The sequence below is a fragment of the Pleurodeles waltl genome, chromosome 1_1 (assembly GCF_031143425.1).
Source record: "Pleurodeles waltl isolate 20211129_DDA chromosome 1_1, aPleWal1.hap1.20221129, whole genome shotgun sequence".
Taxonomy (NCBI): Eukaryota; Metazoa; Chordata; class Amphibia; order Caudata; family Salamandridae; genus Pleurodeles; species Pleurodeles waltl.
The window spans coordinates 168,372,140-168,389,989 of record NC_090436.1 but is presented as its reverse complement, the minus strand read 5'-3'; the positions used below and the strand labels follow the sequence as shown (position 1 = coordinate 168,389,989).

Here is a 17,850-nt window from a genome sequence, read left to right as displayed (position 1 = left end):
AGTCGGCTTCAATTTTGTGAACGTAAAGATGTTGTGCTTGGGTCAATTTGTTGGGATCAGCAGGGATTCTCAAAGAGCTATTGATGTCATCAGTACAATTACACTGCTGTGCAGTCTAGCTACATGATTGGAATGGTGTACATCATTTTAAATATGTTTAGTTGGCTGTGACTGCTCAACTTCCAGAACCATTAAGGAATCACAAGCTGAAAGTTATAGTTGGAGAAATGGAGAGGAAGAACAAAGGGGAGGCTGAGGGCTGGGGATCAGTGCAGTCAGAAAAAGCAGATGGGACCACGAAAGGAAGCTGGATAGGCGGAGTAACAGACATGCTGAAGATAGATACAGCAGCCTCAGCGATGTCATGATCCAAGAGAGCCAAGCTCTTGTGGATTGGAGCAACATAGGGCTCACCAAAAAAGCCTTGCACAATCTTTAACAATCTCTAGCCATCTGCTGTGAATCAAAACCCCGTGGAACACAATAGAAAATGTAACAGATGTGCCAGGTGTGATCTGACTTTTAACCACTCACCAAATTTAACAAACTAAAAGACCTCTGTAAAAATGTGCATTATCAGCCGCTATTGCTACAGTTTCTTTTCTTCTTAACCCAAATGCTTCGTCTGTATCCCTTCCAAGACCCGTATATCATATTCTATGCTGCACAGATTTACCAGCATTCTAGTGAAGATCTGTGTATTAATTGCTATCCACTTGTGAAAAAGTGGAAAATATAGCACACACAATGTGGTCATGCACAAATCAATAGTGTAAATAACTTGAGAATAAGCGCATCCACTGTAAGTCCAGCAGGGCTGTATCAAAGCAAAATTTTCTAGATACTTGCGTTCGGCTTGTTTAGCATTTGCATACTCAAAGGTTATCTTACATTTCCGCCATAAATGTCACCCTCCGTGGACAAAGTTGGACACCTGGATCTCCAGAGTACCTCCAGTATCCATTTGCTTAAAGAATTCTGCCTACATCACACTAACGCTCCAATCACCAGATGACTCCACCACTCTTGGCTGTTCTCACGGTGCACACCATCTATCAGTGTTAGGCATCCCGCGCAAAACGATCATTCCATAATGTATTCTACCCTGTCCTGCTCTACAATACCCATCTTCAGAAGATGGTGGTTTATGGCTGTCTGAATAATGCAATTTTTCGGCAGCGTTAATACTATAATTCAGAGCTTTTCGTAGGAAATATAAATCTTAAGATGCAGCTGTCCACAGAGAAATGTTTTAACCCTGACCAGTGCTTGATTAGCTGTTTGGAAAGGCAGATATTTCAGCTAAGATAGTACCCTCTCACAATATGGTATAATTGAACACAAATTCAGTTACAAGAGGTTCTTTACTAAGTGCCATCAAAAGTTCCCCTAGTAGCACATTTTCCCACAGTGTATTGTCTTAATATCCCATGAGTTCAGAGCCAGGTCTGAGGGGAAGCTCATGAATTGACTGCTGACCAGGGGCAGCTCCTCCTTAATAACAGGCGCTTCTCTCATGTTTGGTATAGCATGAGAGCAGCATCTGGATTGGGAGCCTGTGCCTTGTGCCCTGGTAACTGTCTGGGAAGAGAGGAGTGACGGAGGGGGCCGGCAGCATGATTGGGAGCAGCAGTTTTTTTTTTTTTTTTTTCTTTTTTTTTTCACTTAACCAGGACCGATCTCTTGTCATGGGGCAAGTAGATTACTATAAATATGATGCACTCTGCCCACCTTAAATCAGCCAAAAGCCCTATGAAAGACAGGAACAGAAACAAAACGAGATGTCAGGGTTATTATTCACCTACAAATAATGTTACCACATTCTTTTTAATCTGTCGATGTGATTGATACTAATTGACTTTAATGTTTTGTTCTGGTTTAATTTGTAAAGCGAAATACATATTGCCAGTGGCTATTAAAAACGGATCTAATCTTATTTGCCCCAAAAGCGCTCCTATTGGCTTACAGGAGAGCCAATTTCAAGATGAAAGTACCTGAGCGCACTGTAATTTGAACTTGGAAGTACCGGATGAGAGATTCAGATTACTTTTTTCCTAAACGTTTTATTAGCGCGGTTTCTTGCAATCTGACACTCGAAATTACACATGAAACCTATGAAGTCTTGTAGATTTGGGAACTTTCCTCGTTGGCATTAATATTTTATTGTATTTATTATTTATTTAGCATTGTATTAGGACTACCTACCCAATCTCAGTTGCAGCCCTGCTATCCATGTATCAGAACCAGAATGGATCGGCTCTGAAAATGAGGGATGAAATGTTAAATACTGTTTCTAACCAAAATACATAGTAAGCATTCTTGCAAGTCAAATGCACATGTCTAAGTTCTATCCACTCAGTAAACGTGTGTAACCATCCAATCCAGGTGGTGGGCCTAGCTTGAGTATTCAACGTTGAAATAGATCTCCTATTTAGATGAGTGGCACCACATACTTAAACTTTGAAATAGGCTACATTTTCCAGATACTGTAACTCACTTAAACAAATAACAAGATATTTTGCTTTTCACTTGTGTGATAGTGTTACATTGTGTTACAATTGGCACTGTTTTTTTTTATTCAGTCTGTTTTTAGTGTTCTAGATCAAAATGATCACAAACAGTAAAAGTTTTCCAGTGGTAACAAAATAACTCCACTTTGGCGGGCGGTTTGCGATCCTTAATTCTGCAGTACTGCGTGCATGATCGGTAACAATAGGGAATGTTGTATGAACCACTTGAGAAAGAAACCGCAACACCTTAGACTGCGCATAGAAATCTAACTTGCGTTTAATGCAAAATAGCCAGGAAGCTTTACAAAATTAAGCAAGGCAATTGCTGTTTCGAGGGAGCAGAGCTTTGCCTTTGGGCGGTATGGTTAAATCAATCAGATTTTCGGTTTGATTTGTACAGTTTTTCTTAATAAAGTAAGTGGAAGCAGGAACAAATGACAAGGTAAACATGCGGATATCCACTAATTAGCAGGTACCAATATCATCTTGTGGGAATGACTGGGAGAAGACCCTGGGAGAGAAATACTGTTAATGCAATCAGGATTCCATTCTACTTTTTTTTTCTAAAATCCTCACTTAGTTGAGGAAACCTAAGAATGAGACTGTAGCATTTTTCACCAGAAACGTACAGTTCAGAAAATGGAGAATTACAACTATAGTTCATAACGCCATAATTTTTGCCTCAAATGTCTCTTAGGAGCAAGAAAGACACAATAGTTTTTACGTCGCTATATAAATGTATTTTCATACTTTACTTCCTACCTGCTTAATTTGTGCTTGTTGTTTCCGGTGCTGCGCACCAGCACTTATTTTTGAGGGCCGATGCTTGTTCTTCTGCCTCAAGCATTTGCTGCGAGCAAAAGAGACATGTGGGAAAGATGGAGGATGAGAAAAACGAAAAAGCGTCACAATGGAAGAAAGCAGAAAGCTGCAAGAGTGAGCTGAAGGGGCAGGGAGTGGCTGAAAATGGATTGAAGAGGCCCAAGATGGCTTCAGGATTACGCTGCCTCAGTATTCAGTGCTCGCACATTTAATTGCAGCAGCCGCGTGTTCAAGAGAAGGGCTTTGGGCACCTGACTTTTTTTATTTACAAATTAAGCACTGTACCTTGCATCATGAATCACAAGTTTGACTTTTCCCAAAATAAGTGGCCAGAATCATGTAAATTGATAGCAACCTGCCCTCTTGATTAGTGAGTGAGGATGTTGGATTCTAGGACGAGCAGTGTAGTTCTCTGTGCAATTTATTTACATCTAGGCCATTGCCTCAAACTTGGCTATAGAGACATAACTGTCTCATAGATAGCCTGAGAACTGGAAAATCAATGAAGTTAAGGTGTAATTCCAACATCTTAATACTGAACTTTCAAAAAGTGGCAGACTTGGCGCTCAGATTAGACTTTTAGTGATCTTGAAAATTTACTATGCGATCTGTTTTCGTAATTTTGACATTTGATTTATTCATTTTCACGTCTATTTTTTGATATATTTAATAATTCTTTTGCATTTATTCTGCACTAAAATCGGCTTTATGCACAGTCTTAAAAATAACATTCTGAATTTCTCAGGTGTGGGCACTTCAGTAAGAAGTTGCCAGTAACAACAATAAATCAAAATGCCTGAAAGTGTCTTGCATGTTTTGTTACACAATTTACAGTCAGTCTGTCCAGGCAATTTAAGAGATGCGTGGGCCGTGACTTCTCTTTTCTCCCCGTTCAGAGTGAAAAGATTGTACCTAACTGTGCTTAAAAGTCTGTTGCTGACTGAGTACCCTGCGCCTTGACTAAGGCACACACCGGGGTTCACACTGTTGATAGGGCTGTGTTGTCCCTGCAGCTGTACATTGCATGAAAAAGTCCTGTCAGTTCACTTGGAATGTAGTCTCCTGCACCTCATTAAAAATTGACAGGCTCTTGTTTTAGTTTTGAAACTTATATTCCATCAGCTTTTAATTTCTGTTTCTCCCTCTTAGCTAAATGCAGACCAGTTTCGCTTTTTTAATACAGGTGTGGGATTGTACAGGGTGTGTGTCGGATAACTTCTCCAAATATTTGTCAGCTATTTTTGTCTTTAGAAATATATTTGTGTGCTGGTCCATGTACCTATTGTTTAATATGGTACGATACTCAATTCCACAGTTACTTTTTATGCTACCAAAGCTTTAACTCTAACTATGATATTTTAGCATCTTGACTACTTTTTCTTTCTGTGTTCCACCCTTGTTCTTCCTTTTCAGTTTGTTTTGTTTGCAGGTTTACACTGTTCACTCATATCACCCTATCCCATTTTCATTGGTTTGCACCCTGTAATATCCACCTCAACTTGTGGTTTATTTATAGAGTATATATTTCTTAGATCTGGCCTTTGAGACTCACCAGAATATTGTTTTTCCCAAAATGTATTATGTAATATAATACATAAAGGGCATTTTGATCAGTGGGGATCACCCAGTCAGTGGTCTCTTGTTGTGACAGTCACATTTACTTCCACCCACCATAACATACAGCATGGGGCAGTGAGTCAGCCCACTTTACCCATTCACTTCCTTCACTTTGAGTATCTACACAAAGCCTGTGCTCATTGCTCACACAAACCCTTTCTCTTCACTCCTTTAAGTTTGGTTATAAAGTGTTTGTGACATTGGAACGTTATAGATGCCATCACTTTTACTGGCTGGTTAGATGGTGATTTCTTCTTCGTTCCTTCATATATAATAATAAAATGCATGGCGCGATTGAAAGGCTTGTTCAAAGAACATTACTAGTTCAACCATTAAATTGATGAATGTTGTTTAAATTTCAAAAATGATTGTAAGCATAAGAAAGCCACGTTTAGGAGGTGGCATGTTTTCATTTTTAGGGTCGAGCCTGCAGTAGCATGCGCTTGCGCTTGTGTATTGCTTGCGAGACGCTGTAGTACTTAGAAAAGGGCTCGGAGCCCTGTCCATGTCACGTCAGTGTCTTTCATTGGTCCGTGAGCTTGCCTTTTAAAATCTGCTTGCTTTCATTAGTGGAAGTCATGCATAAGTCATGCCTTTTCCGGTGGTTAGCCATCCTCGAGCCCAGAGACCAAGTACTGAAAACATACAATGCTCGCTGTTTTCAGTCCGGTTTGTGGACTACTTTTTCTCTTTTTTTGAGCGCTTTGCATGACATCGACGCTGTTACATAGTTAATTGCACTTTTGTCCGTTACGTAAATAATTGCACTTTTGACGATAGGTTTCATTACGAGTGAACTGTAGCAGCGCGATCGTGCTCTTTTTCCATTTAATAAAGCAAGAAAAGTCTGGTTGGGAGTTTACAACTGCTAATAGCTCTAACTTGGAGAGATGCGAGACCTGTTCCATTGCAAATGCTTGTTCTTTTTTTTTTTTTTTTATCCCTATGGCATGTGTTTGCACAAGCTAAGGCCATACCTATTGGATTTTTCAATTTAGCCTATATTTGTCACACTACATGGTCCTTCTTATGTGCTGTATTCTGACACTTAGTGTCCGACTCTATTTTGAGAGTTGAGAAACTGTCTTCCAACTAGAACTCTGTGATCCTCTGATGCTTTGTTGGCAGTGGTACTAAGCTGACTGCCTCAAGCTGGAATGCTCTTAGAGGGCAAATAAGAAGGTTATTTTAAACACCCTCAAAACGTGGCTGTTTAAACTTGCTTTCGGAAATGTTTTTCTGATCACTGTTTACCATTCTACTAGTACCAGGACACTCTTTGAGTAGCTGTGCACATTAAAAATCCAATAATAATAATACATTTCTGCTACTTGTTCACTGTGTGTTAAATGCTGATTTCGATCCCTTTCAGTCAATTTGATTTAACACACTAGATCTGCATCCCCTTAACTGCCCTTACTTCCTCCAGAACATCCCTTGTTTTTAACACTGGCCCTGTCGAGAGTTAGGGGATAAGTAACAGGATCCACATGTATTTCAATTTGAAGTGTTTGTGGAAGGAGCTTTAATAAGAAATGACTCCATATCACCTCTCCTCTAGGAAAACACCACCTTGTTATGGATGTGGTCTTGTCTATGCATGCACATTGTTTTATGGTCTGTCATAGGGCCTGATTTAGATGTTAGTGGATGGTGTACTCCGTCACAAATATGAAGAATATCCCATCCTCCGTATTACGCACCACATAGGATAAAATAGGGTTGTATTACAGTGGACAGGATAGCCGTCACGTTTGTGATAGAGTATTCCCCTCCGTTGACATCTAAATCAGACCCATAGTTTTTCTTCTTTTGAATGGGTATCAGCTGATCTTTTGAGCTGCAATTCGTGTTGGAATGGGTTTAACGAACTGCTACCATTGAGAGCCTAATTTCCACCTGGGTCAGAGTAGTTTCCATCTGTGGATTTTGGGAAAACACTGTGAATTTTTCATTATAGGTACCCTGACCACAGGGGAATAAAGGTCCTGGGCAGTCTTTACTCTGTGTTTTTGTGTACTCAAAAGCTAGTTTGTTGTACCTGGATTTGTCTTTCAGTATTGGTGTCAAAGGCGTATATTTTAGTCTTGGGTATTTCTGTAGAATGATTAGGCTGGATGTTTAGAATAACAATAGTTTGAATGACATTTGTTGTATATGTACTACAGTAAGCTGTATCTCCACCTTTAAAAGGATGTATGGTTCAGCTCATGTTACCATCTGGATTATTGATCCTGGCCTACTGTGAATACACAGTGCTATGTTGCCCTTGCAGTATGGTCTGTGGTGTGTAGCTACAAGTGAATGAGAGACCCACACAACGCAAGCAATCTACCAACACACATCAGACAGGTCATTTCCTGTACATCTATCACAGCACTTAATTACCATATAGATAGGTATTGTGCCCCCAACAGACTGAAGGCATCTTGCATACACCAGCACATGACAATGAAGCCTTGCAGTCTTACACCTGACTAGACTTTCTCTAATTGTCTGGCAAGTAACCATAAAGAGATGTCCAAGCATTTTTAAAGCTGTCTGACAGACCTCTTTGGCCCCAGCATTCCCCCCCACACATGGTGCATTAAACATCACACTGCCATCTAATCATTGGTGGAACAGAACACAATACTCAAAATTTATCACAGAATAACTCAGATTCTGGTCTGAGATGTAAAACCTGGAAACGCAGAGAGCTGATAGTGTTACAAAGGGTACTCTACTTGTAAAATGAGTGCGGAGCACATGCCCATAACGTATCATCACTGTGAAATGGGGTGTACAGATATTACTGTTCAATTTTTCTGTGTGGAGTTTTAGATTGTATTCTGTATTTTTAAACATTTTTGAAGATATGTGAAAAGTCGTTGAATATTTCAAGGATGTGAAATCCAGAGTTTCTATAATTATCACTAGGTTTAGCCCCAAAATGTGGTTTAGGGTTGATCTTGAGTTGAGCTGAGTGGCAAAATGTGGAGCAGCACCACATATCTTGTGCTATCCACGGGTGAGAGAGGTGGTTGAAGGAACTGACGAGTTGTAGCAGTGTAGCATTTGAGGGGGATCCAGCTGGATTCCAGATCTGACAGCTTATTGTTGAACCAGATCTGTGCTGCCCCCAGTGAAATATGCAGCATTTGTCCTGATATAATTTGTGACAGCTGTACCATTCAGCAAAGCCCACCTGTGTGCTTTCTGTTTAGAGCAGCAACATGAAGGGTGGGGAGTATTTTTTCACTTCCAGACTAGCCCAACACAAAGGCCTCAATTAAATGGCCATCAGTCATTTTTGCAGGAGTCTCGTCGGTCTAGGTGCTATATGGAGCCTAACACCTTGAGAAGAAAGGCACTCCACTTGATATCACTTCTTAAGTGCTTAAGAAAAACTATGATTTAAGGGCAGATTTTTGTTTTTTGTTTTTTAAAACCCGGTATTTAAGAAATATGCATGCATTGTAAGAATGTCAGATATATCTGTCTGTACCAGTGGTTACACCAATAGAGTTTTAAATAACACTTAATTTTTTTAGTTTTTTTATAGCACATCTTACCCCAGTGTAAAATATCAGTGCCTTGCAGCTCTCTTTATCTCTCCCTCTGTCATTCACTCGCACACACTCTCACACAAACACACACTCACACATATATTTATAATACAAGGACATTGAATCCTACAAATATGTAAACTAATGTACTCTTGCTGGCAAGAAGTGCAGGCGCAGCAGATTGGTAAAGTGAAAGGAACGTGGGGAAGTATTATTAGCCTGGGAATGGAAGAAGCCTGGGAAGGCTGAATTTAATAGATTAGTTAATAAGCTGGTTCGCTTACTTTCGCTTATCACAGACAAAGCCACTCTGGCCAAAAGACTGGATGCCTGGGCCGTCCTAGGGTCCTATTCGCAATTGTCCCCACAGGGATACTTGGCCGACCACTTTTCTGTTTATATCAAACATCAATTCCTGTTATACCGTATGGGTTTCTTTGGCACTATAGAAGATCGCCCTTCCTGGAAAGGTCAGTTCATCGATCAAGATTGCCGCCTATGCGTCTATAAACAAGAATCTTTGTTGCATGTTTTTTGTATTTGTCCCGCTTTAGGTCTGGAAAGGAGGAAACTGCTAAAACATGATTTTATAGTTAATAATATCCGTTCATGTAGATCGGCGGTAATATTCTGGCTCAAGGGTGAGTCAATTTCATTTTGCTGTAAAGGGGTAACATTTTTACTACTGCTCCATAAGAAACTGAACGAATCGGACTTGGGAAATCTGCTGTAGGTTAGTTCTCGAAGGTCGACCTTATAAGTTTATTCTGGTTAGAAATGTTTTTTAGCTGTCAAGCTTTTTTTTAAATGTCTTTATTTTTAATAGTGTTATTTTTATTGCGTAATGTGTTTTTGTTTTATATTGCAATGGTTTTTATTAATCGAGCAATAAATATCAATCAATCTAATGTACAGGAAATGTTACTTAAATCAATGAGGATTACAAGGTTTAGGAATCACATACCATCAATACTGGTAGGCATTATTTTAAAATTGTGTTATCTGGAGAAACACAGTGTCAGGATTTAAGACACAACACGGTAGTTGTGGTTGCCTGTACTAATAAGTCTTTATTACTACCCAGTGGGGAACTCTTTTTAGCTACCTTAGAATAACAAAAGATCGAGAAAATAAATCAGTACGTTTTTTAACCTATGGCCCGCAGTTTGCATACAGCTCCTTGATGCTGGTTCATAGCTCACTGTGATATATTATGAGTGTTACTTATAAGGTGCAAATAACAGAATAATCTCTTTGACAAAAGAATAAACCAACTGAGCTATCTACATAAAATATAAATCAGTAATCTGCATGTTACTTGTGCTTTAAAGATGATAGTCAGTGCCTGGGGGGGGGGTCTCCAACGCATATGTAGCGGGTATGCAACTGCTTTGGCAATTAAATGATAGAAAATTCACTATATATATATATATATATATATATATATATATCATGTAAACTTTTAAAATGTTCTTTAAATATGTAGAAATTTGAGGTTAAAAAATTAGTTGCTATCCTTAGCTTGGTTTGTGGGAACAGTGCAAGCACAGCAAACAACCGGTGGCCTCAATTGAAGCACCAGCACCTGCTGCAAAAATAAAGCATTCAGTAGGAGCAAAAAACATCTTTAGACAACTCCAATCCTCCAATTAAATTAACATTTTGACCTTTGTATATATATTGTTCTGTGTATTACATGACATATTTCATAATTTGTGTATTTTTATGTAAATGTGTTTCTCTTTATGTGTATTATTTTGAGGTCTAATTGTTGGAATTGCTTAGACAATGGTCCCCAGCATTTGGTGTCCACAGAAGTGAGAACACGGCTCTCTCTAGCAAGTGAATTAATCGCCAGCTATCTCATTTTTATTATTACATTACTTAGCCCACCCTGAGTCCACCCCCCTTTCTGCTGCCACACCTTGACCCCTCACGCTATGAGATCCCGGAGGAATGTTTTTCCCGTTTCTGGCACTAAGTTGCAGAATGTTTCTTGAGATATTAATTGTAACTTACCCCTAGCTAATTGTTGAGGAAAATCTGATATTTCCCTTAACGTTTCTTGAACCTGTCTTGCCCTTTGTTAGTGTGTGGCCTTTGTTAGAGTGTGTGGTTCATTGGTAATTTCTTCATTTTAATGTTAGATAAAGCTCCCCATATAGTTTGCAGTCATTTATTTGTGTTTCATAAATGTAACCAAACCTGGTTTTAAAAAACCACACGCACATATATGCCAAATGAAATTGGTTGTATGATTTAACATTTTTAATAACTCATTGTGCTAACAGCCTTTTTAGACATCTACGTTGGTGATGCTAAGTGTGATAGAACATTTTGTTCCCGACTTAAAAAATACTTTATTTCGTCGAGCTATATAGTATAGTTGGACTGCGTTTGCCACTAGTTTATCTTTTTCTGTAAGGAACAATTTACAAGTATTTGTTGCATTGAACACCTGTTGATCAATATTAGTCTGGGGTTCTTCCTTATGGCTCTTTAAAATCCACTTTATTTATTCTCTGACTGTAAATGAGATAATTTAAGCAGGTGGGTCACAAGTTGCTGTCATTTATTTTGCCTAGTGTCCAATTCTTGATTAAAAGTCGGCAGGAGGTTAACTTGCGGTTCACATTTAAAAGTTGCATATTCGTGTAATAGAAATTTTACAGAAAATACTAATAAAATGTATTCCTTCCATAGATGTAGAAGACAGAACCAGCTCAGGGTCATGGGGGAATGGAACGCACCCGAGTCCCTCCAGGGTAAGTAGATGTATTTATTGCCTTGGTCTTTGTGCCAGTTTTAAATCCTCGGAGTATATATTTAAATGCATTTAGCCAACGCCCTCTTCACTATAATATTCTACTTATTTTTCTAATGTTAACATTCAGGAATATGTGCAGAATGTTAGTTTTTCAGTCCTTAAATGCCACCCACAAAAGTAGAAACCTCATGCCAGTCTGTAGGTGGAACACTGATGATAATGGGTGAATCCATCCAGTCCTTCGCATATACGCCAGGCCAGTCTTCCTAGGATGTTGAGTCTTCATAGGACGTTAGAAAAATAATTTGGAAGGAAATTAGGAAGGAGCAATTAGATTAGATGATTTTATGGGAAACATCCAATTCTGCCATTTAGGTTTACTCAAGCACGAGATGACACTTGAAACACCATATTTAAAAGTATGGTATTGAGGTGAAGGTGGTCATTCAAACAATTATGTATCAACAATGTGCGGTGATAAATGAAATGTTAAAGGTCACCGAACTGGCTAGAGGCCACATGCGATTTACTAAAGGACCACTAGGTTCATCTAGGTTTGCTTTTACACCATTGATTCTTGTCTCAAAGACACCACAGTACCCCTAATGCTAATGCAAACAGGTATGCCAATGGAGCAGTAAAGTGGCTTGGAAACACCTGCTACCAGATGGTCAGTTCAAGAGTAGGGATCAGGGAGGGGCGGTGAGAATGGATCTTAGGGACAGTTACAGTGAAAGGATTATTAGAAGAGGCTCTGAAGAACTTTTGTTCTATGATGGCATCATTAGTAGCATGGCCACCAGCTCATACATGGAAAGAAAAAGCTCTGGACCGTGTATCAGCTGTTGCAGCGTGTAGCTCCATAAACTGTTTATTTAGGAGATGACAAGGTCCAGCGACTTGTAAACATGGACTGCTTGTGTATGTATTGGGATAATTAAGCACTTAGTCATAGGTACTTCATCATTTTAGAGTGATTTGTCTATGGCTTCTATTTTTTTACATTATTTTTTTAAACCTCTTAGTTTTTAAATTTGGAATTCCAAGGTAAACTCAGAAATACCTTTTGTTTAATTACAAATCTTGCTCTCGCACATTCTTTGCTTTCCTTAACCTTGTTCTTAATACCCTTTGGCATTCTCTTTTTTACTTTAATTGTGGTAGGTGGCCTGAAGTACCTCTCATCCCTTAAGCTTAACCTTTTTCTTTTTTAAGCTTAACCTTCACTTTGCCATGCATTTACCCTTTCGATGTCCTCATTTCATTACCCTGAGATTTGTGTGTCTGGAGGTTGTAAACTAACAGATGGATAAAATCTCCATGTATATGTGGCTACCATAAGCGTTGAGGGCAAGGGACCTATCATTGCATGGTGTCACTCCCACTATGGCAGTCAAGCTGATTCTGGCCCCAAAGAAAGGTAAAAATTACCAGAGGTGCATTGGAAAGGATAAAAACTGGCATCCTCTCAGTTAAGAAAGCAAAATGTGGGATCACCTGCAGGAGAAGCTTTGGTGAGTGTTCCCTCTGCTGCATCCTAAGATGTTTTATCCTGCAACAGGTCACCATGCTAATCAGCCACTCATCCTAATGGCTACAATGAATATAGAGATAGCTGCACCTGTCGGTGTTGTGTATAGATTGACCCTACCATTGTACTATATGCCCAGAAAGCTGTTGATATATATATATATATATATATATATATATATATATATATTGAACAAGGATGCAATCACAATTTAAGATGAGGTACTTAGATTTAATATAAAAACTACTCAAGTGAAACCACTGTTCAAATTTTACATGGGAGTGTGTTTCTCCTTCCCCTGGAGCATGGCTGTGTTTGCAGGCCGTCTCACCTTCTCCTCCCTTACCGCTCCACGTCATTGCTTCGCCAGCCCCCTCCCATGTTTTTGTCCTGTGTTGCCTGTGCTGTCCCTTTACACGTGCCCACTTTGTTGCTTCTTCCGATCCTGTGTCCCCCCCCACCTATCTCCCTCCAGTTGTTACTTGCCCGGTCCCTCTCACTCCTTATTGCCTTGTCAGCATTGCTTGTCCCTTCCTCTTCCCTCTGCATTGTTGCTTCACCCATTCCCTTCTCCCCTTTACCCGCTCCCCTGCTGTTGCTCTCCACATCCCTTCCCGCTGCCCTCCCTCGTTGCTTGCCACATCCCTAAGCCCCTTTACCCCTTGGTGATTTCCCCTTCCACCTGGGCCTCATGAGCAACCTGGGAAACAGGGGCAAAAAGTAAGGGGAGACCACGCCAAGGATGCCAAGTCTAATAGGGGATTTCAACTATTATACTTAAGACTTTGAAGAGTCCACCGGCATACCATTTAGGGACAATCTGAAAACTATTACCGTAATGCAGAAAGTGTCCAGCTCTATACATTATTCCGGCAGAACCCTTGATTTAATATTTACAAAAGTAGAATCAATGTCTTTTGATGCACACATGCTTCTTTTTTTTGTCTGACTGCCATTTTGTCACGTTAAACATGAGGTGCATTGCTCTTCCCAAACATCTGTTCTTTAAGTGCCGAACATGGAAACAACTCAACAAGAAGAGCTTAAGACACCCTAAATTTTCCCACCTGGTATTATTTAGTGAATATTAACATGGCAGTCATGCAGTCCAATGACTTTGTTGTAGAAGCTTTGGCTGAATAGCTGTGATTCAGATTAATAGACACATCTATTACATACATCTGGCCCATCACAATTTCTTCACTCTGCAGATTGAGTCAAACAAACTTGAGCATCATCTTTGAAATCGTTACCCATCCTACAATGTGTGCTCAAGCTATTCCCTCATCAAATGCCCTCTGTTCAACATTTTTGGGTTATTTTCAGAAGAAAATCCTTAAAATCAACTGTTATTTTGCTCCATAGCCACCTCTCGACCTTAGACCACATATAATATCATCTAATCCCACCAGCTTCGGTGGCCATCTGAAAGACCTTTTCAATTTGTCCATCAGCACAGCTGACTTTCCCGCTGTTGGGAAACATGTAAATGTGATACCTCTACTTAAAAAGCCATTAACTAATCCATCGAATTTGTTAACTTTCACCTTGTTTCTTTGCTTCACTTTTCAGATAAGATACTTGTTTAGCTTATTAACATCCGACTTTCCTCAATTTATAGCAAAATAATTTATTGGACCCATTCCTGTCAGCCTTTAGGGTGGCACATAGCACTGAGAACTGCGACCTTTTTGCTGGCCGCTACAGATAGCATCAGGTTAAGTTTGGATGAGGCCAAACATGCAGCCCTCATTCTACTTGACTTATCTGTGGCCTTTTAATCAATGCAACATGGGACACTGTATCAAAGACTACACAAGGTTGAATTATACTCCAAGTTCCTTAGATGGTTTGAGTCGTTTCTCTCTGAAAGAATGAAGTCTATTCAGTTTTCATCATTTAAAATCAAACCTACTTCCGCTTTTTGAAGTGTGCCACTAGGATAGTATTTCATTCCACCACTCTTGAACATCTACATGTCCCCATTGACAGCCATAGTGAAAGCATGTGGCTTTAACATTGTGTCCTATGCTGATGACATGCAATTGGTAGTATGTATTGAGGACAGTGTAGAAGCAACAAGACAAACATTTGTGGACTGCTTGAGCAATATTGCTGAGTGGATGAAGGATAATTGCCTCAAACTGAATGGTGAGAAGACCGAAATCATTCTTTTTGGCAACCAAATTATATCTGGTAGAATAATTGGTGATCCAGAAATCTTGACTTGGCTCATATTCCCAAAATTGCAGGACACCAGGACATTGCGAATAATACATTACCCATGAAGCAGCTGTTCACGGCAGTGTGTGTAACTTGCTACAGGATTTTCTACGCAAAATCTTTAACTGACTTCCAATACATTGCCTGAAAGTCATCATTCAGGCCCTTATCACAAGCCGGTGGCATTGTGGCAATGCCTTATATGTAGCCATTGCCACTATTTATGCGCTTGGCTGCAAACCATTCAAACACTGGATGGTGCATAGTGTCCAATCTCCGTCCCAGATGGCTGTCTGTGGCCAGGCTTAGAACACTTCACTGGCTGCCAGTTTGAAATCAAGCCATTTTTAAGCTTCTGTGTCACACACATAGGGCCAGCAATCTGTCTGCTCCTTCTTGCCTTGGAAACCAAAGGCCTGATTTTGAGTTTGGTGGAGGGGTTACCCTGGGATATAATGAGATTTCTATTTTGGCAGACGGGATATCCGTCACCGTTGTGACAGAGTAACCCCTCCGCCAATCTCTAAATTAGGCCTCAAGTATTTTTTCTTTTTTATTATAAACCAACTAGAGCCTTAATATCTGCACACCAGTTTCTAGCATAAACTCACCAAATCCACCATGTGAGAGCAGAGGATCACTCTTTTTCTTATCGCGTGCACTGTCACTGGAATATCCTCCATTGGAATCTTCAAACTGTTTCTTGTCTTCCCTTGTTTAGTAATCTCCTGGAAACATATTGATTTTAATTATCAGCTTTATGAGGGAGTTTGCTGGTTGTACTTTACCTTTAAACATTTTGTCTTGTCTGCTCCAGAATACCTCTTTTTAGAAGTGAGGTTGCACAGTACAAATACACTTAACATAACACAAGGGAGGGAAATGGCAGTATCGGTGCCATAGCTCCTGGGGAGTAAGAATCTATCCTGGATACCACGAGGGCCCATGTTAATTTTTCCAGTGCTTAATTTGAGCTTGTGGATTCCAGCACTTGCGCTGGCAATTAATTGCCAACACCAGCACGTCTGACTGTGCCACATGGTGTTGCTGTCTGTCTTATTTAGAGATGAGCACAGCAACAGTTGGTTATTAAATATGCATTAAAATGACTAATACCTGCCACCCAAGCCACTCATATAGCGTTGGGGGCCTGGAATAGTCTGAAAAGTCATACTTGGAAGAGCGTGGTGGTTGGTAGTTGTGTTGCTATAGTCATTGGCAGCACTGGTGATGTGTGGTGCTAGCTACAGTGCTCTCCTACAGAGGGCCCTAGTGCTTACTTAGTTTGTTATTATTATTATTATTTTTTTACAAGTTAAGCACTGTTCTTTCCCATCCTTGCAAGATTCGATTGCCTTGTCAGATGCTTCTTTTGACTGCTTGGCTCCTAGAAGTTTGGTAGATTAGAATGGTCTTGAACCCATCCTTAATAGGAGCCGTAGTACAGGACCGAGAACTCCATAGGACTAGCCACTATATTTGCTGCTGAACTTTTGTTGGCAGATGTTTATGCTGGCCGATTGGAGGTTTCTGGATAGTACACGGTGTAGGCTGGCTTTTGCTAGGGTCTTTTGCTCCTTGTGTCACTGGAGGCTAGGATTGCTCCTTGTGTCACTGAGGGCTAGATTTGCACCTTGTGTCTTCTGGGGCTAGGATTGCTCCTTGTGTCTTCTGGGGCTGGGATTACACCTTGTGTCTTCTGGGGCTGGGATTACACCTTGTGTCTTCTGGGGCTAGGATTGCTCCTTGTGTCTTCTGGGGTTAGGATTGCTCCTTGTGTCTTCTGGGGCTGGGATTGCTCCTTGTGTCTGCCGGGGTTAGGATTGCTCCTTGTGTCTGCCGGGGCTAGGATTGCTCCTTGTGTCTGCCGGGGCTAGGATTGCTCCTTGTGTCTGCCGGGGCTAGGATTGCTCCTTGTGTCTGCCGGGGCTAGGATTGCTCCTTGTGTCTGCTGGGGTTAGGGTTGCTCCTTGTATTTGCTGGGGCTAGAGATCCTCGTGTTTGCTGCGGCTAAGATTGCTCTTTGTGTCTGCTGCGGCTAGTATTGCTCCTTGTGTCACTGGAGGCTAGGATTGCTCCTTGTGTCACTGAGGGCTAGATTTGCACCTTGTGTCTTCTGGGGCTAGGATTGCTCCTTGTGTCTGCCGGGGCTAGGATTGCTCCTTGTGTCTGCCGGGGCTAGGATTGCTCCTTGTGTCTGCCGGGGCTAGGATTGCTCCTTGTGTCTGCCGGGGCTAGGATTGCTCCTTGTGTCTGCTGGGGTTAGGGTTGCTCCTTGTATTTGCTGGGGCTAGAGATCCTCGTGTTTGCTGCGGCTAAGATTGGTCTTTGTGTCTTCTGCGGCTAGGATTGCTCCTTGTGTCACTGGAGGCTAGGATTGCTCCTTGTGTCACTGAGGGCTAGATTTGCACCTTGTGTCTTCTGGGGCTAGGATTGCTCCTTGTGTCTTCTGGGGCTGGGATTACACCTTGTGTCTTCTGGGGCTAGGATTGCTCCTTGTGTCTGCCGGGGCTAGGATTGCTCCTTGTGTCTGCCGGGGTTAGGATTGCTCCTTGTGTCTGCCGGGGTTAGGATTGCTCCTTGTGTCTGCCGGGGCTAGGATTGCTCCTTGTGTCTGCCGGGGCTAGGATTGCTCCTTGTGTCTGCCGGGGCTAGGATTGCTCCTTGTGTCTGCCGGGGCTAGGATTGCTCCTTGTGTCTGCCGGGGCTAGGATTGCTCCTTGTGTCTGCCGGGGCTAGGATTGCTCCTTGTGTCTGCCGGGGCTAGGATTGCTCCCTGTGTCTGCCGGGGCTAGGATTGCTCCTTGTGTCTGCCGGGGCTAGGATTGCTCC

The 17,850-nt window shown here is 41.1% G+C and overlaps 1 protein-coding gene across 28 annotated transcripts in view; it reads left to right on the top strand.

Annotated features, from left to right (window-relative positions):
- Positions 1-17,850, top strand: part of TCF4 (transcription factor 4) — a 630,514-nt gene that overhangs the window by 182,594 nt on the left and 430,070 nt on the right. For all 28 annotated transcript variants that reach the window (XM_069219818.1, XM_069219785.1, XM_069219753.1 and 25 more), the window contains exon 3: positions 11,201-11,262. In XM_069219818.1, the coding sequence (XP_069075919.1) occupies positions 11,201-11,262 (62 nt within the window). The remainder of the gene's footprint in view (positions 1-11,200; positions 11,263-17,850) is intronic.